Source organism: Lynx rufus, unplaced genomic scaffold (genome assembly GCF_022079265.1).
Source record: "Lynx rufus isolate CCGP_SWC_20201006 ecotype Redwood Valley unplaced genomic scaffold, mLynRuf1.p SCAF_14, whole genome shotgun sequence".
NCBI lineage: Eukaryota > Metazoa > Chordata > Mammalia > Carnivora > Felidae > Lynx > Lynx rufus.
Genome location: NW_025814828.1, coordinates 43,676,072 through 43,701,009, shown reverse-complemented (window position 1 = coordinate 43,701,009; position 24,938 = coordinate 43,676,072). Strand labels below are relative to the sequence as shown.

General features: G+C 41.5%; 1 protein-coding gene across 1 annotated transcript in view; it reads left to right on the top strand.

The window, feature by feature from the left end:
- The first annotated feature begins 516 nt into the window (after positions 1-516).
- The window catches only part of DGKK (diacylglycerol kinase kappa), a 177,177-nt gene continuing 152,755 nt past the window's right edge, over positions 517-24,938 (top strand). Inside the window, exon 1 of the mRNA XM_047075727.1 lies at positions 517-1,134. Within this exon, the coding sequence (XP_046931683.1) occupies positions 517-1,134 (618 nt within the window). The remainder of the gene's footprint in view (positions 1,135-24,938) is intronic.

Sequence of the window (24,938 nt, the reverse complement as noted above, 5' to 3'; positions counted from 1 at the left end):
TGCAAGCTGTTAAGAGCAGCAGCTCACAGCTGAGTGGCTGGGGGAGGGGGTTCCAAAGACCCTCAAGTTTGCCTCCGGCTTTTTTTTTTTTTTTTTTTTTTTGCATTCACGTCACCAAAGGGTTAAACTGCTGGGCTCCAACCACCGCCCCCCCCCCGGCTCTCCACTCCCTCCTCCCTTTTTTTGTCTCTCCCCCCCCCTCCCCTCCAGCACGTCGCTAGGAGGTCATCAAGCGCTCTGTCCAGTCCCCGTTCGCAAGCCCCTCTGCTTCCCGCCCATCGGAACCGTGGCTGCTTAGGAAAAGGTGTGCGCTCACCGAGGGGCGTGTTCCAGCACTGGGAGACGCCGAGCGCCCCTGGGTTAGACCTCAGAGCGGAGCCAGCCATGGAGCGGGGCGGGGGAAAGTTTGGCATCCTGCAAGGGGTCATCAAACTGGAGTGGGCGGGGCGCCCGAGGGTACTTTAGCCCTCTGAGCTCCCGGGTGCTAGCTGCCCAGACCTGAGGAGGTGTGCGGCCATGGACAGCGGAGCTGCCGCGGCCCAGGGCACTGACCCGCCTCAGGATGGAGAGCAGCCCGCGGAGTCTCCAGAGCCGCCGCCGCCGTGGCCGCCGCCGCCGCAGCAGCCGCCGCCGCCGCGGGCTCCTCCGCTGCTCCACGCGCCTTCGCCGGAACCGGTACCGCAGTTCTGTCCAGAGCCTGTTCTGGAGCCCTGTCCGAGAGCTACCCCAGAACCAGCCCCAGAACTCGACACTGAAACGGTCCCAGAACCAGATACAGAACCGGCCCCCAAGCCAGCTCCAGAACCAGCCTCAGAACTCGATACGGAACCGATCTTAGAACCAGCCACGGAACCGGCCCCCGAGCGGGCTCCGGAACCAGCCCCAAAACCAGCCACAGAACCAGCCACAGAACCGGCCTCTGAGCCGGCCCCAGTACCAGCCCCAGAACCGGCCCCTGAGCCGGCCCCAGAACCAGCCCCAGAACCAGCCACAGAGTCCTGCCCTGAGCCGGCTCCAGAGTCCGGTCCGGAGCCGAGCCCAGCACCACGTCTATTGCAGTGTCCGGTGGTAGCTCCAGAGAAGGGTCCAAAGACATCATCGCCCCTAACTCCAGTGCTGTTCTCCAGTATCAAGGTAAGAAAAAGACCCCCTGGGGCGGGGGGAAAAGAAGTAAAATGAGGCCGAAAGGCTACCGAGCTTGTGGGACTCTGTACCCGAAGCATCCCGTTTGGCTGTTGCCACTGACTGGCAAAGATGCGCGGAGAGATGCAGAGGTGGGGGATCGAGTGGCAGTGGGAAATGGTTGGGAGGCGGGAAGCAACATGTGGAAGTGAGAGTGGGCTCGCTGGGGCTAAAAACAGGGGTGACTGCAAGGATTGGGAGTCGGAGCAGTTTTCCCCATGGGGGGAGAAGTGGCAGTGCAGTGAGCGCCTGTATCTTGAAAAAGAAGAGGAAGACGTCCCCGGGGAGCGCAAGAGACCTAGAGAAGTATTTTGGGCTGGCCCTGGGTACACAGCGATGGGACTGAGTGGTGGGGATGGCGGACTGGGGGGGAGGGGGTGGGACACACCTCTTAGCCGCGGTCACTACCGCAGAGGCCCAAGCTGCGGAGCCGCAGTCGTCAGCTTGGCCCCCTCCCTGACACTGGGGAGGGGGTCATTAGTGGGGGCGCAACTGGCGGCGCTCCAAGGAGGTGCCCTGCGCCTCTGTTGGCTGCTGGGAGCTGGTACTCCGGGTGGGGATGAGGGGATGGGCGGCGCCCACGCGCACTGCAGGGGAAGGGCAGGGTTCACTGGGGGAGAGCATGCGTGTGTCGAAGCCACCATTCCATCTATCTGCAGGATTTCCAGGCAGGTAGGTGATATGGTGATGGGCCGCGTCACAAGCGGGCGACTGGCATCCCGCACTGGGGCCAGTTGAAATGGTACAGGAGTCCCGGCTTAGAGACACCAAAATAGGACTTGGTATTTGAGAGCGTGTGAATGGAAATCCTCATCTCTTCCAGTCTTCAGAGATGCCTTCCTAAACGTTGCACTTAGCCTGGAGAAGACGAGTGGAGGATCCTCGCGCACCCGCGGTGGTGGGGGGAGGAGGAAGGTTTTCTGTGTTCTCCTTGGACCCCTGAAACCCCGTTGGCTCTTTGGCAGGAATCTGTTTGTCTTTCTTGCTTTCTCTGTACTCCCCCTACTCTTCCTTTCCCCTAAACTTCGTTCCATGAGACTGTGAATATCATGATAACGTATAGATACACCTTGATTTAGCTTCCGCTGCAGGAAAAAAAAAAAAACACGAAACAAAATGCAGAAACAAATAACATACCACACCAACAATACCCGTCCATCCTGCTGCCTAGCAGGGCGTAGGGACACGACTCTGGAATCCTTCTGCTGTGGAGCGCACACTTGTAGAATGTAGGGGAAGGGGGAAGAACTTGGCATCGCGAAATGGAAATGGGACCGCTGGTTGCTTCCTGAATTATGAATAGGAAGGCTTGAGTTTGCAAAATAACTGCAATGATAAATGATTGAATAAGAGGAAGCCTAAAGCGAAAAGTTTCACAGGGTGAAAAAAAAGTGCAGAGGCTTAAAAATAGATAAAATAGGACTGTAGGAGACTAAGACAAGTTGTTGTCGTTTTAAATCCAACAACCCGGCTCTCTCCAGGGGGGGTGGCTCTCCTCCTCCCTGCAGCAATCTCAGGAAAGGAAATGGCAGTGTAGCAAGACACCGGAGATCACCCTAACCTGGGACTTGCTTTTGTCATTTTGGGAGAGTTTGCAATGAAGCCGATGGGAGGGAGACCAGCAGGGACCACCTAACCTATGGCCTTCTTAAGTGAGATTTGGGGAACCTGGCTCAACACCTGGGGACTTAATTACCGGGATGTCCAGCAAATATATGGCCTCTTTGGCCTCTGGTAGACTGACTAGAGGCCAGGAGCTCTAGGGATGAGCCCCGTGACAGGGGGAAAACATGTCCCACGAGCTTAACAGGAAAAATGTCTGTTGCCAGACAGATAAGGAGGATCAAGGTAAGGGGAATCAGGTTAGCTTCCTCTACACAGTGCCCTCTCAGATGTGCTGGGTGACTGACCCATAGGCATTTGGCAGCCCTGGCAGGGGACCAGGACCTCCCCCCCCCACCAAGGTTTGACTTTGTCCTCTGTAGAGTTAGTCATTTGTCCAGTCATTTATCTTTTAAGATTGGGTTAAGAACCCTGACTATCCGCTAAGAGGGCCATGTAGATGAACCTATCAGTGGCTCTAGATGATTTTGAAGGATGCAAAGGATCTGGGTATATGTTCAGATCCCTGGAAGCCAAAGCCTCTTCAACCCCCTAGGTGTTGCTATGCAATTGCTCTCTGGCTGGGAACATCTGATCTTCAGTGATAGGACCGTTCTCTGCTGCATCCTCCTCAGGCAAATAGTACCCACAACCAGTTGACTTGCATCTTAACATTCAAGGCAAACAGGTTGCCATCTTACCTGAGGAGGTGTTGTTCTCAGACACTGCCTCCTTGAGGCAAACTTGGGGAAACACACACACACACACACACACACACACACACACACACTCAGAGATCATAACAAAATACAGCTCTTATCATACAATGAGATCCTACCTGGCAAGGCACAGTCAGTACCAGTAGCATGGAACTAACCTGATAAGTCAAAGGATGAAATGAGCAAAACAAAGTGTTTGAATGTGACTGCAGGTTTCTCCCAGATAATTTTGCTGACTGGTACTGCAGAAGGAAAGAAAGAAGAAAGAAGAAAGAAAGAAAGAAAGAAAGAAAGAAAGAAAGAAAGAAAGAAAAGAAAAAAAGAAGGAAGGAAGGAAGGAAGGAAGGAAGGAAGGAAGGAAGAAAAGTCAACATCTTCCAGTTTGGAGTCTGCTCTTTTCAGGTTTCAGAACCTGTTGGTTGCAAATCCATGCCAATCATGAGGGTAGAGACTGAGAAAAGGGGGCTCATGTGTCTTCCCAAATAGATACCAAGATAACATAATCTTATGAACCAAACCTGTCTATTTCCTTCCTTTCTAAAATGCTTTGATTTCTAGGAAATGAGCTGTAGTCTCCCACCTGGTGGCAGTAAGTGTAAGTAAGGATGTGTGAATTGGTTCTTTAACAACGTCATGACTCCTTGGGGGGGAGTGGGGTTTAAATGAAGGGTACTGTATTTGCTTCTCTCCCCTCAGTTGTGGTTGAAGAAAGATAGCTTATGTTTTTAATAATTGGGTGTAACTAGCTATGAAATTATAACCACATCATACAGGTGATCAATGAAAATCTGAAAAGAAATACAGTTTTGTGGCCTTTATTTTTTGGGGGGGAGGGGTATGTGCTAATAGATCAATTACCAGTTACCATTACACCCCAAACCATAACAGAGCAGTTTCCTGGTATTTCTTTGCACACACTTTCTTCCAAAGTAGCAAGCATTTGTTTATAGGATATCTGGTAATTCTTACCTAAATACTTTATCATTTTACTTATTTCTGAGCTTCTCAAAGGTAGCTACTCTTTCCCTCTCAGTGCCTAGTACAATTCAGCCCTCCCTATTTTTGCTCAGTAAACATTTACTGAAGCTTGAAACCTATCAATTCCATTTCCAGCGAGATGTAGAGACTGTTGCTGTGAATGAATAAAAATGCATTCTCATTGATTTCAGAGTAAGAAGTAAATGATTATTTAAATAGCCTGGAATATAAAATAAATAAATAAATAGCCTGGAATATATAGCCTTTAAAGAAATGCAGTCAGTCTTTCCCTTTTCAGAATGGATGTTAGAGCCATAATTAACAAGCAAATTACCAACAATTAAAAAAAATGTTTGGAAAGTGTCCTTATCCCTTGCAGTCCCAGCAGCAGTAGACTAATGATGATGTTGTGGGTTTCAGGGGTAATATATTTTTTCCTAAGTGAATAGAATATCTGCAATGACTATAAACAGCTTTGGGATTGTAGGATCGAATGTTTAACCTGTTGAAGGTCAAGATGAAATTATTTTCTTTCCTTTTAGGCTCTTTCCCCCCTCTTTGCCAGGTTTTGATGAAACTATCTGATTTATTTGGTATATTCTGAGAGCTCCTGAGCATTTGCGGCAGTATGTTCTAGAAAAGATAATGAGATATTTGGTCAGTGGTCTTTCCTGAGAATACAATTCTTATGTGTTTATTAAAATCTCTGACTGGGGCTTCTGCACATCTGCAGCCCAAAAGGAAAGGCTGATCCATTTCCCAAAGTGCTCCCAAGGAAAAGAGGAAAATCCATAGAAGCCAGGAAGCCATTCAGGGATATTATAATAAGGATTAGATAATCCTGCTAGTATGGACCTTTACAGTTTGCAGAATGCTTTCCTCTGCATTATTAACTCTTATTTCCCTGAAGAAGGCAGCAGGGTGGGAGAAGTGAAAAATAAAACTTGACACCTAATATAATTATTAATTTATCTAATGTGGATTTTTGAAAGTATCCAAAATAGGGCTTTCTTTGACACATAAGAGCCTCATTTGTCTAAGAAGAATCTTTAAGCTGACATTCCATCAGCCTGGAATTTGTTCAAAGCAGCAATTGCTGTTCCCAGTCTGATGCTCCCAGCGGGGGCCACCCTAGAACAGGAGCCTGAGAAGGAAGGATAAGAGGCACAAAACCCTGAACCTATTATTCCCAAAGAAGACCTTTTTCTGGAAAGAAAATAAATAGAAATTCTGCTAGGGATAGGGTGCCCAACCTTTCCAAAGACTGCTGACTGTAATTCCCTCTACGGAAAAAAAAAAATTATTTCAAGGATTAAAAAAAGAAAGCATCCATTCCTAAAGGGAGATGCCCCACCCTCACCAAAGCAAATAAACCTTATTCTCAAAATAGAAAAACAAATGTACGAATTAAAAAAGAAGAAGAAAGGAACAGTGACCCCAGATAATGAAACTTATCCCTCCCCTAAAAATTATTTTAAGAAAAAAAAGTAATTCTAAAGGGAGGTTTTCCTCACTCTCATCAAAACCCATGAAACTTATGTCCCCAAGAGGAAAATTAAAGAGAAAAAGAGAGAAATCACCTCAAGGTAAACAGTATTTCTAACCTTTAAAAAAATTATGAAATTTATAAACTTTATTTCCACCTCACGTCTCATGCTGAACCCCTTGCAAAAGTTATGGGGGCAAAAATAAATCTCCCAAAGGGGAGGTATACCAGTCTCACCAAATCTCCCTAATGTTATTTCTTCCAATTACATGAAATGTCCAGAATAGGCAAATTCTTAGAGACTGAAAGTAGATTAGTGGTAGCCTGCGGGTTGGGGTAAGAGGAAGAGGGGAGGTGTGGGTAATGGCTAAAGGGTACAGGGTTTCTTTGGAAGGATGAAAATCTTCTGAAATTAGATAGCAGTGATGATTGCATGACTCTGTGAATATGCTAAAAAACACTAACTTTGTACACTTGAAAATGGTGAATTGTGTGATATGTGAATTATGTATCAATTTTAAAAAATAAGTAAAAGGAAGGTCACTCCTCCAGCTGCAACATACTGGACCTACTATCTTCCCACAAATAAACAAAGGAATAAATGAATACATAAGCAAAAAAAGACATTTATCAAAAAGAACTAAAAGGAAGATCCTCTTAAAGGCAGGGCCTCCAACCTCAACAAGGAAAAGAACCTTTATTCACCCCCCAATTTTTTCTCTTTGGGAAAAACAAACAAAAAAGGAAGTCTTTTTAAATGTTGATACTTTCAAAATCATCAGAGTCATAGATGAAACTTAACCAATCCTTCCATCCCAGAAACACACAAACATTTTAACAAACAAAAGAAATATTAAAGGACAGAGTCCCTGATCATACCAAACATCCTGAATTTTTAATTTCCAGAAAAGGAAAAAAAAAGAAAAGAAATAAATCCTTCCCCTGCCAAGGGGAGAAGCCCCATCATCACCAAAGCACATGAACCTATCCTCCAAATACAATTTTAAGATTTAAAAGAAAAATCAATAATGGAAAGGCATGTATGTTGGGGGGGGATAATATTAATGAAATGAAAACGAAATCCTCTTAAAGAGAAGTGCTCCATCTACACAAAGACACATGAACTTTTCTGTCAAGATACAGCAAAAAAATGCAAATTTTTTAAAAAGAAAAATTAAAAGGAAATCCTTCTAGTGGGAGATGATCTGAATTTATTCAAACTCCAAAACTTGATTGTTAATATAGGAAATTTAAAAATTGGAAGTATAAATATTTTCAAAAAGAAACTTCCGTTTTAGAGAAAAAAAAATGCCTCAAAACCCACCAAAGTCCCTGGACATTTTTCTCCAAAAAATTAAATAAGTAAAAAATTAAAAAAAAAAAAGAGAGCAAAGGAGAGACCAAAGGGGAGGTGGAAGGAGAGGGAGCGAGGGGGAGGAAAGGAAGGGGTAGAGAGGGAGGGAATGAGATGCAGAAGAAAATAAATTAAGGGATAATTTTTAAAAGAAAGAAATTTTCCTCAGGAAAGGTGCACCAGTTCTTTATTGTCCATGAAGTGTATTATTCCTGATGATCAACCCACTCTACCTCCCACAAAAAGGAGAAAAAAAGAAAACCTCACAAAATCTCTTTCTAAAGCTAATTCAAGGGGAGATGACCCCAACCCCACCCAAACCCAGGGACTTTATTTATATTCCAGCCTTCAAGTATTTTTTAATGAAATAAAAGAAAAAGGAAGTCTTTTACAGAAAGATGCTCCCAATCTTATTTCTTCCAAATAAATTGCTCATTTTACAGAAAATGAAAGAAAGGAAAACCCTTTATATATATATATATATATATATATATATATATATGAAATTTATTGACAAATTGGTTTCCATACAACACCCAGTGCTCATCCCAAAACGTGCCCTCCTCAATACCCATCACCCACCCTCCCATCCCTCCCACCCCCCATCAACCCTCAGTTTGTTCTCAGTTTTTAACAGTCTCTTATGCTTTGGCTCTCTCCCACTCTAACCTCTTTTTTTTTTTTCCTTCCCCTCCCCCATGGGTTCCTGTTAAGTTTCTCAGGATCCACATAAGAGTGAAACCATATGGTATCTGTCTTTCTCTGTATGGCTTATTTCACTTAGCATCACACTCTCCAGTTCCATCCACGTTGCTACAAAAGGCCATATTTCATTTTTTCTCATTGCCACGTAGTATTCCATTGTGTATATAAACCACAATTTCTTTATCCATTCATCAGTTGATGGACATTTAGGCTCTTTCCATAATTTGGCTATTGTTGAGAGTGCTGCTATGAACATAGGGGTACAAGTGCCCCTATGCATCAGCACTCCTGTATCCCTTGGGTAAATTCCTAGCAGTGCTATTGCTGGGTCATAGGGTAGGTCTATTTTTAATTTTCTGAGGAACCTCCACACTGCTTTCGAGAGCGGCTGCACCAATTTGCATTCCCACCAACAGTGCAACAGGGTTCCCGTTTCTCCACATCCTCTCCAGCATCTATAGTCTCCTGATTTGTTCATTTTGGCCACTCTGACTGGCATGAGGTGATACCTGAGTGTGGTTTTGATTTGTATTTCCCTGATAAGGAGCGACGCTGAACATCTTTTCATGTGTCTGTTGGCCATCTGGATGTCTTCTTTAGAGAAGTGTCTATTCATGTTTTCTGCCCATTTCTTCACTGGGTTATTTGTTTTTCGGGTGTGGAGTTTGGTGAGCTCTTTATAGATTTTAGATACTAGCCCTTTGTCCGATATGTCATTTGCAAATATCTTTTCCCATTCCGTTGGTTGCCTTTTAGTTTTGTTGGTTGTTTCCTTTGCTGTGCAGAAGCTTTTTATCTTCATAAGGTCCCAGTAATTCACTTTTGCTTTTAATTCCCTTGCCTTTGGGGATGTGTCGAGTAAGAGATTGCTACGGCTGAGGTCAGAGAGGTCTTTTCCTGCTTTCTCCTCTAAGGTTTTGATGGTTTCCTGTCTCACATTTAGGTCCTTTATCCATTTTGAGTTTATTTTTGTAAATGGTGTGAGAAAGTGGTCTAGTTTCAACCTTCTGCATGTTGCTGTCCAGTTCTCCCAGCACCATTTGTTAAAGAGGCTGTCTTTTTTCCATTGGATGTTCTTTCCTGCTTTGTCAAAGATGAGTTGGCCATACGTTTGTGGGTCTAGTTCTGGGGTTTCTATTCTATTCCATTGGTCTGTGTGTCTGTTTTTGTGCCAATACCATGCTGTCTTGATGATGACAGCTTTGGAGTAGAGGCTAAAGTCTGGGATTGTGATGCCTCCTGCTTTGGTCTTCTTCTTCAAAATTCCTTTGGCTATTCGGGGCCTTTTGTGGTTCCATATGAATTTTAGGATTGCTTGTTCTAGTTTCGAGAAGAATGCTGGTGCAATTTTGATTGGGATTGCATTGAATGTGTAGATAGCTTTGGGTAGTATTGACATTTTGACAATATTTATTTTTCCAATCCATGAGCAGGGAATGTCTTTCCATTTCTTTAAATCTTCTTCAATTACCTTCATAAGCTTTCTATAGTTTTCAGCATACAGATCCTTTACATCTTTGGTTAGATTTATTCCTAGGTATTTTATGCTTCTTGGTGCAATTGTGAATGGGATCATTTTCTTTATTTGTCTTTCTGTTGCTTCATTGTTAGTGTATAAGAATGCAACTGATTTCTGTACATTGATTTTGTATCCTGCAACTTTGCTGAATTCATGTATCAGTTCTAGCAGACTTTTGGTGGAGTCTATCAGATTTTCCATGTATAATATCATGTCATCTGCAAAAAGCGAAAGCTTGACTTCATCTTTGCCAATTTTGATGCCTTTGATTTCCTTTTGTTGTCTGATTGCTGATGCTAGAACTTCCAGCACTATGTTAAACAACAGCGGTGAGAGTGGGCATCCCTGTCGTGTTCCTGATCTCAGGGAGAAAGCTCTCAGTTTTTCCCCACTGAGGATGATGTTAGCTGTGGGCTTTTCATAAATGGCTTTTTTGATCTTTAAGTATGTTCCTTCTATCCCGACTTTCTCAAGGGTTTTTATTAAGAAAGGGTGCTGGATTTTGTCAAAGGCCTTTTCTGCATCGATTGACAGGATCATATGGTTCTTCTCTCTTTTTTTGTTAATGTGATGTATCATGTTGATTGATTTGCGAATGTTGAACTAGCCCTGCATCCCAGGAATGAATCCCACTTGGTCATGGTGAATAATTCTTTTTATATGCCGTTGAATTCGATTTGCTAGTATCTTATTGAGAATTTTTGCATCCATATTCATCAGGGATATTGGCCTGTCGTTCTCTTTTTTTACTGGGTCTCTGTCTGGTTTAGGAATCAAAGTAATACTGGCTTCATAGAATGAGTCTGGAAGTTTTCCTTCCCTTTCTATTTCTTGGAATAGCTTGAGAAGGATAGGTATTATCTCTGCTTTAAACGTCTGGTAGAACTCCCCTGGGAAGCCATCTGGTCCTGGACTCTTATTTGTTGGGAGATTTTTGATAACCGATTCAATTTCTTCGCTGGTTATGGGTCTGTTCAAGCTTTCTATTTCCTCCTGATTGAGTTTTGGAAGAGTGTGGGTGTTCAGGAATTTGTCCATTTCTTCCAGGTTGTCCAATTTGTTGGCATATAATTTTTCATAGTATTCCCTGATAATTGTTTGTATCTCTGAGGGATTGGTTGTAATCATTCCATTTTCATTCATGATTTTATCTATTTGGGTCATCTCCCTTTTCTTTTTGAGAAGCCTGGCTAGAGGTTTGTCAATTTTGTTTATTTTTTCAAAAAACCAACTCTTGGTTTCGTTGATCTGCTCTACAGTTTTTTTAGATTCTATATTGTTTATTTCTGCTCTGATCTGTATTATTTCTCTTCTGCTGCTGGGTTTAGGCTGCCTTTGCTGTTCTGCTTCTATTTCCTTTAGGTGTGCTGTTAGATTTTGTATTTGGGATTTTTCTTGTTTCTTGAGATAGGCCTGGATTGCAATGTATTTTCCTCTCAGGACTGCCTTCGCTGCGTCCCAAAGCGTTTGGATTGTTGTATTTTCATTTTCGTTTGTTTCCATATATTTTTTGATTTCTTCTCTAATTGCCTGGTTGACCCACTCATTCGTTAGTAGGGTGTTCTTTAACCTCCATGCTTTTGGAGGTTTTCCAGACTTTTTCCTGTGGTTGATTTCAAGCTTCATAGCATTGTGGTCTGAAAGTATGCATGGTATAATTTCAATTCTTGTAAACTTATGAAGGGCTGTTTTGTGACCCAGTATATGATCTCTCTTGGAGAATGTTCCATGTGCACTCGAGAAGAAAGTATATTCTGTTGCTTTGGGATGCAGAGTTCTAAATAGATCTGTCAAGTCCATCTGATCCAATGTCTCATTCAGGGCCCTTGTTTCTTTATTGACCGTGTGTCTAGATGATCTATCCATTTCTGTAAGTGGGGTGTTAAAGTCCCCTGAAATTACCACATTCTTATCAATAAGGTTGCTTCTGTTTATGAGTAATTGTTTTATATATTTGGGGGCTCCGGTATTCGGCGCATAGACATTTATAATTGTTAGCTCTTCCTGATGGATAGACCCTGTAACTATTTTATAATGTCCTTCTTCATCTCTTGTTACAGCCTTTAATTTAAAGTCTAGTTTGTCTGATATAAGTATGGCTACTCCAGCTTTCTTTTGGCTTCCAGTAGAATGATAAATAGTTCTCCATCCCCTCACTCTGAATCTAAAGGTGTCCTCAGGTCTAAAATGAGTCTCTTGTAGACAGCAAATAGATGGGTCTTGTTTTTTTATCCATTCTGATACCCTATGTCTTTTGGTTGGCGCATTTAATCCATTTACATTCAGTGTTATTATAGAAAGATACGGGTTTAGAGTCATTGTGATGTCTGTATGGTTTATGCTTGTAGTGATGTCTCTGGTACTTTGTCTCACAGGGTCCCCCTTAGGATCTCTTGTAGAGCTGGTTTAGTGGTGACGAATTCCTTCAGTTTTTGTTTCTTTGGGAAGACCTTTATCTCTCCTTCTATTCTGAATGACAGACTTGCTGGATAAAGGATTCTCGGCTGCATATTTTTTCTGTCTAGCACACTGAAAATCTCGTGCCAATGCTTTCTGGCCTGCCAAGTTTCAAAAGAGAGATCAGTCACGAGTCTTATAGGTCTCCCTTTATATGTGAGGGCACGTTTACCCCTTGCTGCTTTCAGAATTTTCTCTTTATCCTTGTATTTTGCCAGTTTCACTATGATATGTCGTGCAGAAGATCGATTCAAGTTACGTCTGAAGGGAGTTCTCTGTGCCTCTTGGATTTCAATGCCTTTTTCCTTCCCCAGTTCAGGGAAGTTCTCAGCTATGATTTCTTCAAGTACCCCTTCAGCACCTTTCCCTCTCTCTTCCTCCTCTGGGATACCAATTATGCGTATATTATTTCTTTTTAGTGTATCACTTAGTTCTCTAATTTTCCCCTCATACTCCTGGATTTTTTTATCTCTCTTTTTCTCACCTTCCTCTTTTTCCATAACTTTATCTTCTAATTCACCTATTCTCTCCTCTGCCTCTTCAATCTGAGCTGTCGTCGTTTCCATTTTGTTTTGCATTTCGTTTAAAGCGCTTTTCAGTTCCTCGTGACTGTTCCTTAGTCCCTTGATCTCTGTAGCAAGAGATTCTCTGCTGTCCTGTATACTGTTTTCCAGCCCAGCGATTAATTTTATGACTATTATTCTAAATTCACTTTCTGTTATATTATTTAAATCCTTTTTGATCAGGTCATTAGCTGTTGTTATTTCCTGGAGATTCTTCTGAGGGGAATTCTTCCGCTTGGTCATTTTGGATAGTCCCTGGTGTGGTGAGGACCTGCAGGGCACTTCCCCTGTGCTGTGGTGTATAACTGGAGTTGGTGGGCGGGGCCGCAGTCAGTCCTGATGTCTGCCCCCAGCCCACCGCTGGGGCCACAGTCAGACTGGTGTGTGCCTTCTCTTCCCCTCTCCTAGGGGCGGGATTCACTGTGGGTTGGCGTGGCCCGTCTGGGCTACTTGCACAATGTCAGGCTTGTGATGCTGGGGATCTGGCGTATTAGCTGGGATGGGAAGGCAAGGTGCACGGCGGCAGGGGGGGCAGGCTTAGCTCGCTTCTCCTTAGGTGATCCACTTCAGGAGGGGCCCTGTGGCAGCGGGAGGGAGTCAGATCCGCTGCCAGAGGTTTGGCTCCGCAGAAGCACAGAGTTGGGTTTTTGCGCGGAGCGAGCAATTTCCCTGGCCGGAACCGGTTCCCTTTGGGATTTTGGCTGGGGGATGGGCAGGGGAGATGGCGCTGGCGAGCGCCTTTGTTCCCCGCCAAACTGAGCTCTGTCATCCGGGGTCTCCGCAGCTCACCCTCCCTTTGTTCTCCAGCCTTCCCGCTTTCCGAGCAGAGCTGTTAACTTATGACCTCCCAGACGCTAAGTCGCGCTTGCTGTCGGAACACAGTCCGTCAGGCCCCTCCGCTTTTGCAAGCCGGACTCGGGGGCTCTGCTTGGCTGGCGAGCCGCCCCTCCGCCCCGGCTCCCTCCCGCCAGGCCGTGGAGCGCGCACTGCCTCGCCACCCTTCCTACCATCTTCCGTGGGCCTCTCGTCTGCACTTGGGTCCGGTGACTCCGTTCTGCTAATCCTCTGGCGGTTTTCTGGGTTATTTAGGCAGGTGTAGGTGGAATCTAAGTGATCAGCAGGACGTGCGGTGAGCCCAGCGTCCTCCTACGCCGCCATCTTCCTGTCGCTCAAAGGAAACCCCCTTTTGGAGGGCTCCCAACCTCACTAAAACCAGTGGCCCTTATAGTTTCTCCCTACAAAACTTAGATTTATAAAAATGGAAATCCTCCAAACCTAAAGAGGTGTGCTCCCACAACCCAACCAAAAGCAAGGGACTTTTTTACCCAGAGATTTTTTAAAAGGAAAATCCATCCATCATAAAAGAAGCCTTCAACTTCACTAAAATCAATAGACCTTAATCCTCTCCACATCCACAAGGAAAACAAAACCAGAAAAGAACTGTAAGAGGAAAAGAAATTCTCCTAACCTTAGGCAAGTTGGCCATAATCTTACCAACATCGTTAAACTTTATTCCCCTAAAGAGATTTTTTAAAGAAAGAGGGGAATAAAGAGGGGAGAGAAAAGCCTGTCTTTTAGGAAAAAGTGCTCTCCACACCTACCCCACTCTAAAGACTAGGAAAGTTATACAAAGAAAGGGTAATATCATTCTAGAACCATGCCAATGAACCTTAAATTGAGAACCTGAAGACGAAGGGTAGTAAATGTTTAATCCCCAGCTGGTTTCCCTCTGCTCCAACTCCAGCCCATTTCTGGTTACCTTCCCCATCAGCCAGTCAGGCTGTGCACTCCAGAAAGGCAAACTCTGCCCATGGAAAATAGAATTAGGAGGGAGGCAAACCATAAGAGACTCTTATAGAGAAAAAACTGAGGAAGGAGTGGGGGAGAGAGGAAATTGGGTGATGGGCACTGAGGAGGGCACTTGTTGGGATGAGCACTGGGTGTTGTATATAAGCAATGAATCATGGGGATCCACTCCCAAAGTCAAGAACACACTGTATACACTGTATGTTAGCTAACTTGACAATAATTTAAATATATATATATGTATATATATATATATATATATATATATACATATATATATACACATCAGGTTCTGTGCTGACAGGGTGGAGCTTGCTTAAGATTCTCTGTCTCTCTCTCTCTCTCTCTCTCTCTTTCTCTCTCTCCCTTGCCCTCTCCCTTTCTCCCTCTCTCTGCTTCTCCCCTGCTTGTGTTCTCTTTCTCTCTCAAAAATAAATAAATAAACTTAAAAATTTTTAAAAACTTCCAAAATGTAAATAAAAATTATGCAGCACCCCACCACTCAAGATGAAGTATCAAGAGATAATTAATATTTTGTTGTTTTCCATTGATTTTCTCTGAATATATGCTTATATATCTTATAGTCTACAGTAGTAAGACTTTAGGGAAATGTACAATTGTGTCTCAGGCTCTCCTCCTCCCCCTGTTACCTCCCTGACTTAATTATTAGATCATGTGCTGCATTGTTCTACATTGTATTTAGGAAACAATTGTTAATTTTAGCTTAAAGTTTATCTAGTCAAACACCTGTATGATCTGATTGATAAACATAAGCTGAAAACATAACTGTTCAGAGACGTGATTGCAATGTAAAGCAATGAAAGTACACACTTTATGTAGACAAACCTTGTGTCTACACTAGCGAATGTTGCATATACAATTGGCAGTGTGATCTCACATTTACATCTATGACATCCAGATTTCATTTGTCCTAATAGCTTTTGTGATTTGGACTTGAAGAAGGAGACCCTAAGCAAAATCCACCCTCTTCCCACTGTTAAATTCCCAAAAAGAAAATCTAAATTTAAATTTCTAAGACTCAGTTGGGTCACTTTTCACCATATGCAAAAATGTACTAATGGCTTTGTCTCTAACACACAGTTACCAACCATGCTCTTTCAGGTTGCTCTTACCCAGAAGGGAAATACTTTCCTGTGAGGACATTACCAACAATTATGAGGAGATAGAATATTCATTCAGCTTTCATTAGCCAACTGTGGTAGAAAATTGAGCGAGTTAATAAACCATATACAATCCAACCAAGGTTGAATCAGTAATTTAACAGGCAAGTATAATGCGGTATTGAGTAAGATCAGAGTCTTCAGCCTCTTCTGTAGCACTTAGAGATTTTCATCTTCCAAAGCATTTCAGGCATTTGTTGGTTAAGCCTTTTTCCTTAAAGAGCCTTATAAAAGAGATTTCCGACCCTGAGGACAGTGATTCCCACCCTCTTGTTTTCCTCCTAGCACAGGGCATGGCACATGTTACCAGGGGATTCTGAAAGATAAGCGTGATGCTCCAACCCAGAGTTTTGCTGAATTCTTCTGAAACAAGAGGCAGTGGGCATGAGGAATGAGCCTGCCCCTGCCTCCAGGAGTAGGAGGGCGATGGAAGCACTGCTTGCAGGCTCAACTAAGAAATTCCAGAATCCTGGATGTTCATTCATTTGCCCTCTCCTGCAGCTAATGTCTCTACCTGGGATTTTGCAGTTTGAGACAGGAAATGAAAGGTACCCACTGAGTACAAAATTGTTAATCTCCTTGGCTATGAGTAGAGACACTTGAAACCAAGGAGTTTTTATTAACTTGGGCTCTGTCAATTGAGTCCCCCACTCTCCTGAATCCAGCTCCAGCATCACAGCACCATCCTCTGAACCCCACCTCTAACAGTAGTCCCTGCTTACTTTAATTGTTAATTTTCCTTCAATAAGTGTCATTTGCATTTATTATGTACCTTGAACATACTATTTCATGGCTTATTACATCACCATGTGTGTCCCTTCCAGTATAAAAGAAAAATGTGATGTAGCTTTATTAAAACAGCTAAGCATAAACAGCAAAGAGGCAAGTAAATCAAGCTACAAAACAAGATTATTGATTTCAGAAAATTAACAGGTTTGTGCCTTCTCACTAACCTCAATTAATGCTTACTGTGACTGTTTCCGTCCTGCCAGGCTTCAGTGGAACATAACTTTTCTCTTACTCAGAATTTGGATATTGCTGTCCCTTTCTCACTCCTTCACCTTACTCTGCTTGACTGTCAAGACAATTAAAATGATAATTTTGGCATTGCCATGGTCTCTTTTGCTTTAATTTATTCAACTTGCTGACTAGACCACCAGGGCATTTTTAAAAAAAAATTTTTTTGGTTTCACACGGAATCAAAGCACCCATTTAGTGGCTCACTTTATGGTTTTGTTAGTATATTGCTTTTCACTGGTGAGTTGTCTTTCTACAAATTCCTGGAAAAACCTTTTGTTGCCTTTCCATCGTCCCTCATCAGCACTAAATTTTTTGAGTTCCTCCATCTCATCTTCTAATGGTGAAAAAAAAAACATAGACACTCCCAGGCAGCTTGAAACTTTGCTTGCTTTTGTTTGTTTGTTTGTTTTTTGTTTGTTTTGTATCCAGTACAGTAAGGCATCATTTTGAACTACACATAGACATATCTGTCAGTTAGCTCACTAAATGTTCAATAATCACGTAATTGGTATATAAAATGCTTTACAAGAGGCATCTGGGTGTGGCTCAGTCTGTTGAGCATCCTACTCTTGATTTCCGCTGAGGTTGTGATCTTGCAGTTCGTGGGTTGGAGCCAGCCCCATATGGGTCTCTATGCTGACAGGGTGGAGCCTGCTTGTGATTCTCTCTCTCCTATCTCTTTCAAAATAAATAAGTAATTTTTTAAAAATTAAAAAAAATGTTTTACAATATGATACATATTTGGAGGATTGTTACATGGGTATTTTAGAGTACTTTACTGATATTTGGGGAAATTAGTTGAGGGTTCCAAGATGAAATGGAAATGCATTATTATTTTTTCAATGTAGAATAATGAAATAAATTTTCCCTATCCAAAATTCACTATCCAATAAGTTTTCAGGGGTGGATTAGATTCATATATGAGGGGGACTACATGATAGAAAATTCATTTTTATTGAAGAAATTTAGGGGAAAAATAAAGAAGCTGTTTGAGATAAGTGGGAACAATATATCCTCCTCAAACCTAGAGAAAATCAGAATTAAATTAAGCAGTGACAGTATCAAGTAGAAGTGAGGTTATCCCTAAATTGGGCAGGTGAGACCAAGGTCTACAGACAGAAGAATGAGGCCCTGTACAGTATCTGGAGTTGGAAAAAATGGCCATTCTAATAGAATCATAAAGACTGAAATAATATGGAAAATAAAGTGGATGGCAAAGTCCTATTAAAACTTTGAAGGAAACCGACAAAATTGTGTATATTATCCTAATGATGAGATACAACCATTGGAGGGCTGTTGACTAGCAAAATAACATGGCTGAAGCAGAGGATTGGCTGATGGGTATATACTTAAAAACTAACTTCCAATTTCTTTGTATGCCAAATTCCAAATTAAACTACTAAAGCTAAAAGTGAAAGAAAAGAATTACATTATCTAGTACCCTTTTTCTATTGTTTTGGGCTTTCTTTGACCCACACTATACTTTTGTAAGCATCTGATCCGCTTTCTCTATGATATTTTTTTTTCTATTTTATATCACAGAGTTTTGTACAGCAAAAGTAAGAAGCCAGTATGGAAATCCAGTGAAATCTTTTATCTTCAGTGTTGTAGACCCATGGAAAGTTCTAAGAAGGGCCGTTGGGGATCAGCTGTCCTAGTATGTTTATTTATTTATTTTTTGGCCTAGTATGTTTAAAACCTCTTTAGCAATAGAATCTTTTTAATGTTTTTCTCAATAAAATTTTAAATGAAAGCCTAATATTTAATATAAATACAAGAAGTATTTCATTAGTCCTTTCCTTTTATGCTAAAATGGGTTTGTAACTGATGTACCTTTCTAATTATTTATTTTAAGCTAAGAGGAGGGGTGCCTGGGTGGCTCAGTTGGTTAGGCGTCCGACTTCAGCCCTGGTCATGATCCCACCCTTCATGGGTTCAAGCCCCGTGTAGGGCTCTGTACTGAGAGCCTGAAGCCTGCTTCCAATTTTGTGTCTCCCTCTCCCTCTGCCCCTCCCCTGCTTGCACTCTCTCTGTCTCCCAAAAATAAATAAATATTTTTAAAAATTTAAGCTAAGAGGAAAGCGATTTTGCATTCCCAGTTTATTATGGCTTCTTAGCAAAGCGCTGGTGATGTAGGAACACATTGAATATGAAAAAGAAGCAAGTCACAGTTTAAAATTTGGCCTAAAATATTCCAGAAATTAATAATATTCTCCTGGAAACATGGCCATTCTGGAAAGTTCCTCCCTCCCCTGACCCCAGGTAAGTGTTACAATAGGCCTCATTAAGTGGGTTGTCATAATATGCATTGTCTTTGTTTATAGGAACATTTTTATTATGGGGGATTGTGTTCTTGGCCAAGGACACTACACCAAGTAAATTGTAGATATAATTAAAAATATGTAGTAAAAGCTAATATATAACTATAAGCTTCTGTAATAATTTAAAACAGCAAAATTATTCCATGTCCTATAAAATAGGCATAAATGTACCATATAGGTTGATTTTGTAAGGGGTCCTAATGTACTATAAAGTGTACATGCAGCACATAAAAGATCCAAGTCTACATAAATTTAACCTATTGTTATTATTTATTTAAAATTTACACTCTGCCTGCATCCAGAAAGGGTATGAAGTAGCCTATAAAATTAAACACATATAAAACAGGACAATTAAGCACAAATAAAAACAGGACAAAACCAATTCAAAGCAGTGGTGAATGAGACTTTAAACTAATATATGATAGTTATAATAAACCCTAATTATACATTTAATTAGCAGTACTTTTGTTAGCTGCCTTTGTTGGTTGAAGAACTTCAGGGAATGATTTGAGTTACTCAGACCTCTTAAAGTTGGTATCCAAGGAAGTTTGAGCTGATGCCTCATTTTTATGTGATACATCTTCCTGTAGCAAGCTGCAGCAACCACAGAATGAAGAACTAAAAGTTGCCAGGATTGTGTTACAGGTGCTAATTAACTGTCCTAGAAAGCTGCGGTTTGGGTTATTTTGGTGTGCTTGCATTTTTCTAATATCATAGGCAGGTATCTGTGAGGCATGTAAGTTTGGAACTTCCTCAAATAAAATAGTATTTCAAATAAAATTTCTCAAATAAATCCAAATGGTACTGTGTAGCCAGGGGTTCACTAGTTTGGACTCTTTCTTAGATTGGGAGTTACTTCGCATTGGTTCTAGTCATAATTCCACTCTGCATAGCTGTGCAATATGGGGCAAATTGCTTAATCTTTTCATGGCTTAGCTTTTGTGTCTTTTAAATGAAGCCAATAATGTGCTGCTGACTCAGCTCAGCCATCTCCTCTAGCAAGTCTTCACTGGTATCCCATCTAGGTTAGGTGCCCTTCCTCTGTGCTCCCATAGCACCCTACACAAACTTCTGCTTCTCAATTGCCATATAATATTGAGATTAACAGCTTGTGTATCCCATTAGGGCTATAAGGATAAGGCCCTCAGGGCCCAACATACAGCCTGCCACTCAATAAATTGTGGTGGAACTGCTTTATAAAAATATCATAGAGGTTCATGGAGAAATTAGATCTAAAACACATATTTTAAGTTTATTATTTTTTTTTGAGAGAGAGCGAGCATGCAAGTGGGGGAGGAGGGGAGAGAGAGAGAGAGAGAGAGAGAATCCAAAACAGGCCCCATACTGTCAGCATGGAGCCTGACATGGGGCTCAAACTCATGAACCACAGGATCATGACCTGAGCCGAAATAAAATCAAGTCAGATGCTTAAACAACTGAGCCACCCAGGCATCCCTAAAACGTATATTAAAAATAAAAAATGTGCAAATGCTACCTTATTTTAGTATCATTTGTATATGTGTCATGATATTTGCTGCCATCACTTTCTGTAGTCAGGTATGCAGAGGAGTTTTGATATAGTCGCCCCTCAATAAAATGGACTTAGCTATTCAAGTGCATTACCAGTAGGTGATAGTAGGCAGGGCTGCCTCATATCCTCCCAGAGGGTTGTAATTTTTTCTAACTCATACAGAGGTACCCTACTCATTAGGAGCAGCTCTATATTGATCATGTGGTCTTGAATTATTAGTCTTTGGTCATAAACATAGTTAATTCTGGTGAAAATGAGAATGAGTTATTTAGCCAGTCATTTTAAAAATGCAAATTCCTTAAAACACTCAAGTAGAGCAACACTAAAAAATATCATTCTTAAGTGTAGTATATGGAGAGAAGGGTTAAACATAGCTAGATACCATTTGGTACCCTTTTCACTATCTTAACTATTAATCAGAATTTAATCTATGTATGGTATTCTTTTCACATTAATTGAAAAGTTCCTGATTCATTACCTTGGTGTCAAATTTCTCCTGTGGCTGGAACTAGAAATTGGAGCTAGGTGTCAATGTTCCAAGGCTCTCCCTTTCTTGTGAGGACTGAGAAGAAACAACTAAGCTTTGATGTCCCCTTGGCAGTCCAAATTTCCTTCCAAAATAGCTTACAGGAAAAGCCTTAACTTGTTTTACCAATACCTGTAATCAGATCAGCACCCTGATCTTGAAAATGATTTGATCAGGAAAGAGAATATGGAGTCTCTACTTAGACACAGGAAACTCTAACAGCTATCTTTTTTCCAAACAAAAGGAACAACTTTTCCCTTAAATAAGATAGACAACTTCTATCTTTTTTAAGAATAGCAACTGGGAAAGATCAGCACATAAAGTTGTACAGTCTGTACAGTATATGAGGCTGCCATCTCTAAGGGGACACGTTTCACAAAGTAAGCCATAAAGATATATATATTTATTGTAACAATTTTCCTGAAGATGGCAGTCAAGTACCTGGTGCTAACAAAATTGGTATATTATGACAATTTTCTGACAAATGGAAGTAAAATACCTTTAGCAAATGGTACCTTTCCCTGATGTGCCCAATAGTGTGTTATGGGCTGATCCTGCTACTAATTCCTTACATTTAAATACAATGTCCCTCTTAGCAACTCCCTAGATGCCTGTACCCTATATGCTCAGAACCAATTTCAAAAAGTACCTATTTTATTCCACATCACATTTAACCTGAACATCATTTTAAAACAGAAATCTGCAACAAGGGTTTGAAAAAGGAATTTACAGGGGTACAGGAATAGGCAGGCATACATCCATAGATGCACACTGGTACATTCACTCCCAGGAACATACCAAAGGATATATATTCCAGTAGCTGAACAGCCTGGTAGGTAGGTGTACACACACACACACACACACACGCGCGCGCGCGCACGCACACAAATACAGATTTAGCTGGACATTAAAGCATAAAAAGGAGAGGACTCTGGCTGCTTGCCCAGTTTTCCTATTTAACTTATTTTTTTTTATATGAAGTTTATTGACAAATTGGTTTCCATACAACACCCAGTGCTCATCCCAAAAGGTGCCCTCCTCAATACCCATCACCCACCCGCCCCTCCCTCCCACCCCCCATCAACCCTCAGTTTGTTCTCAGTTTTTAACGGTCTCTTATGCTTTGGCTCTCTCCCACTCTAACGTCCTTTTTTTTTTTTTTTCCTTCCCCTCCCCCATGGGTTCCTGTTAAGTTTCTCAGGATCCACATAAGAGTGAAACCATATGGTATCTGTCTTTCTCTGTATGGCTTATTTCACTTAGCATCACACTCTCCAGTTCCATCCACGTTGCTACAAAAGGCCATATTTCATTTTTTCTCATTGCCACGTAGTATTCCATTGTGTATATAAACCACAATTTCTTTATCCATTCATCAGTTGATGGACATTTAGGCTCTTTCCATAATTTGGCTATTGTTGAGAGTGCTGCTATGAACATTGGGGTACAAGTGCCCCTATGCATCAGCACTCCTGTATCCCTTGGGTAGATTCCTAGCAGTGCTATTGCTGGGTCATAGGGTAGGTCTATTTTTAATTTTCTGAGGAACCTCCACACTGCTTTCCAGAGCGGCTGCACCAATTTGCATTCCCACCAACAGTGCAAGAGGGTTCCCGTTTCTCCACATCCTCTCCAGCATCTATAGTCTCCTGATTTGTTCATTTTGGCCACTCTGACTGGCGTGAGGTGATACCTGAGTGTGGTTTTGATTTGTATTTCCCTGATAAGGAGCGACGCTGAACATCTTTTCATGTGCCTGTTGGCCATCTGGATGTCTTCTTTAGAGAAGTGTCTATTCATGGTTTCTGCCCATTTCTTCACTGGGTTATTTGTTTTTCGGGTGTGGAGTTTGGTGAGCTCTTTATAGATTTTAGATACTAGACCTTTGTCCGATATGTCATTTGCAAATATCTTTTCCCATTCCGTTGGTTGCCTTTTAGTTTTGTTGGTTGTTTCCTTTGCTGTGCAGAAGCTTTTTATCTTCATAAGGTCCCAGTAATTCACTTTTGCTTTTAATTCCCTTGCCTTTGGGGATGTGTCGAGTAAGAGATTGCTACGGCTGAGGTCAGAGAGGTCTTTTCCTGCTTTCTCCTCTAAGGTTTTGATGGTTTCCTGTCTCACATTTAGGTCCTTTATCCATTTTGAGTTTATTTTTGTAAATGGTGTGAGAAAGTGGTCTAGTTTCAACCTTCTGCATGTTGCTGTCCAGTTCTCCCAGCACCATTTGTTAAAGAGGCTGTCTTTTTTCCATTGGATGTTCTTTCCTGCTTTGTCAAAGATCAGTTGGCCATACGTTTGTGGGTCTAGTTCTGGGGTTTCTATTCTATTCCATTGGTCTGTGTGTCTGTTTTTGTGCCAATACCATGCTGTCTTGATGATGACAGCTTTGTAGTAGAGGCTAAAGTCTGGGATTGTGATGCCTCCTGCTTTGGTCTTCTTCTTCAAAATTCCTTTGGCTATTCGGGGCCTTTTGTGGTTCCATATGAATTTTAGGATTGCTTGTTCTAGTTTCGAGAAGAATGCTGGTGCAATTTTGATTGGGATTGCATTGAATGTGTAGATAGCTTTGGGTAGTATTGACATTTTGACAATATTTATTTTTCCAATCCATGAGCAGGGAATGTCTTTCCATTTCTTTAAATCTTCTTCAATTACCTTCATAAGCTTTCTATAGTTTTCAGCATACAGATCCTTTACATCTTTGGTTAGATTTATTCCTAGGTATTTTATGCTTCTTGGTGCAATTGTGAATGGGATCATTTTCTTTATTTGTCTTTCTGTTGCTTCATTGTTAGTGTATAAGAATGCAACTGATTTCTGTACATTGATTTTGTATCCTGCAACTTTGCTGAATTCATGTATCAGTTCTAGCAGACTTTTGGTGGAGTCTATCAGATTTTCCATGTATAATATCATGTCATCTGCAAAAAGCGAAAGCTTGACTTCATCTTTGCCAATTTTGATGCCTTTGATTTCCTTTTGTTGTCTGATTGCTGATGCTAGAACTTCCAGCACTATGTGAAACAACAGCGGTGAGAGTGGGCATCCCTGTCGTGTTCCTGATCTCAGGGAGAAAGCTCTCAGTTTTTCCCCACTGAGGATGATGTTAGCTGTGGGCTTTTCATAAATGGCTTTTTTGATCTTTAAGTATGTTCCTTCTATCCCGACTTTCTCAAGGGTTTTTATTAAGAAAGGGTGCTGGATTTTGTCAAAGGCCTTTTCTGCATCGATTGACAGGATCATATGGTTCTTCTCTTTTTTTTTGTTAATGTGATGTATCACGTTGATTGATTTGCGAATGTTGAACCAGCCCTGCATCCCAGGAATGAATCCCACTTGATCATGGTGAATAATTCTTTTTATATGCTGTTGAATTCGATTTGCTAGTATCTTATTGAGAATTTTGGCATCCATATTCATCAGGGATATTGGCCTGTCGTTCTCTTTTTTTACTGGGTCTCTGTCTGGTTTAGGAATCAAAGTAATACTGGCTGCATACAATGAGTCTGGAAGTTTTCCTTCCCTTTCTATTTCTTGGAATAGCTTGAGAAGGATAGGTATTATCTCTGCTTTAAACGTCTGGTAGAACTCCCCTGGGAAGCCATCTGGTCCTGGACTCTTATTTGTTGGGAGATTTTTGATAACCGATTCAATTTCTTCGCTGGTTATGGGTCTGTTCAAGCTTTCTATTTCCTCCTGATTGAGTTTTGGAAGAGTGTGGGTGTTCAGGAATTTGTCCATTTCTTCCAGGTTGTCCAATTTGTTGGCATATAATTTTTCATAGTATTCCCTGATAATTGTTTGTATCTCTGAGGGATTGGTTGTAATCATTCCATTTTCATTCATGATTTTATCTATTTGGGTCATCTCCCTTTTCTTTTTGAGAAGCCTGGCTAGAGGTTTGTCAATTTTGTTTATTTTTTCAAAAAACCAACTCTTGGTTTCGTTGATCTGCTCTACAGTTTTTTTAGATTCTATATTGTTTATT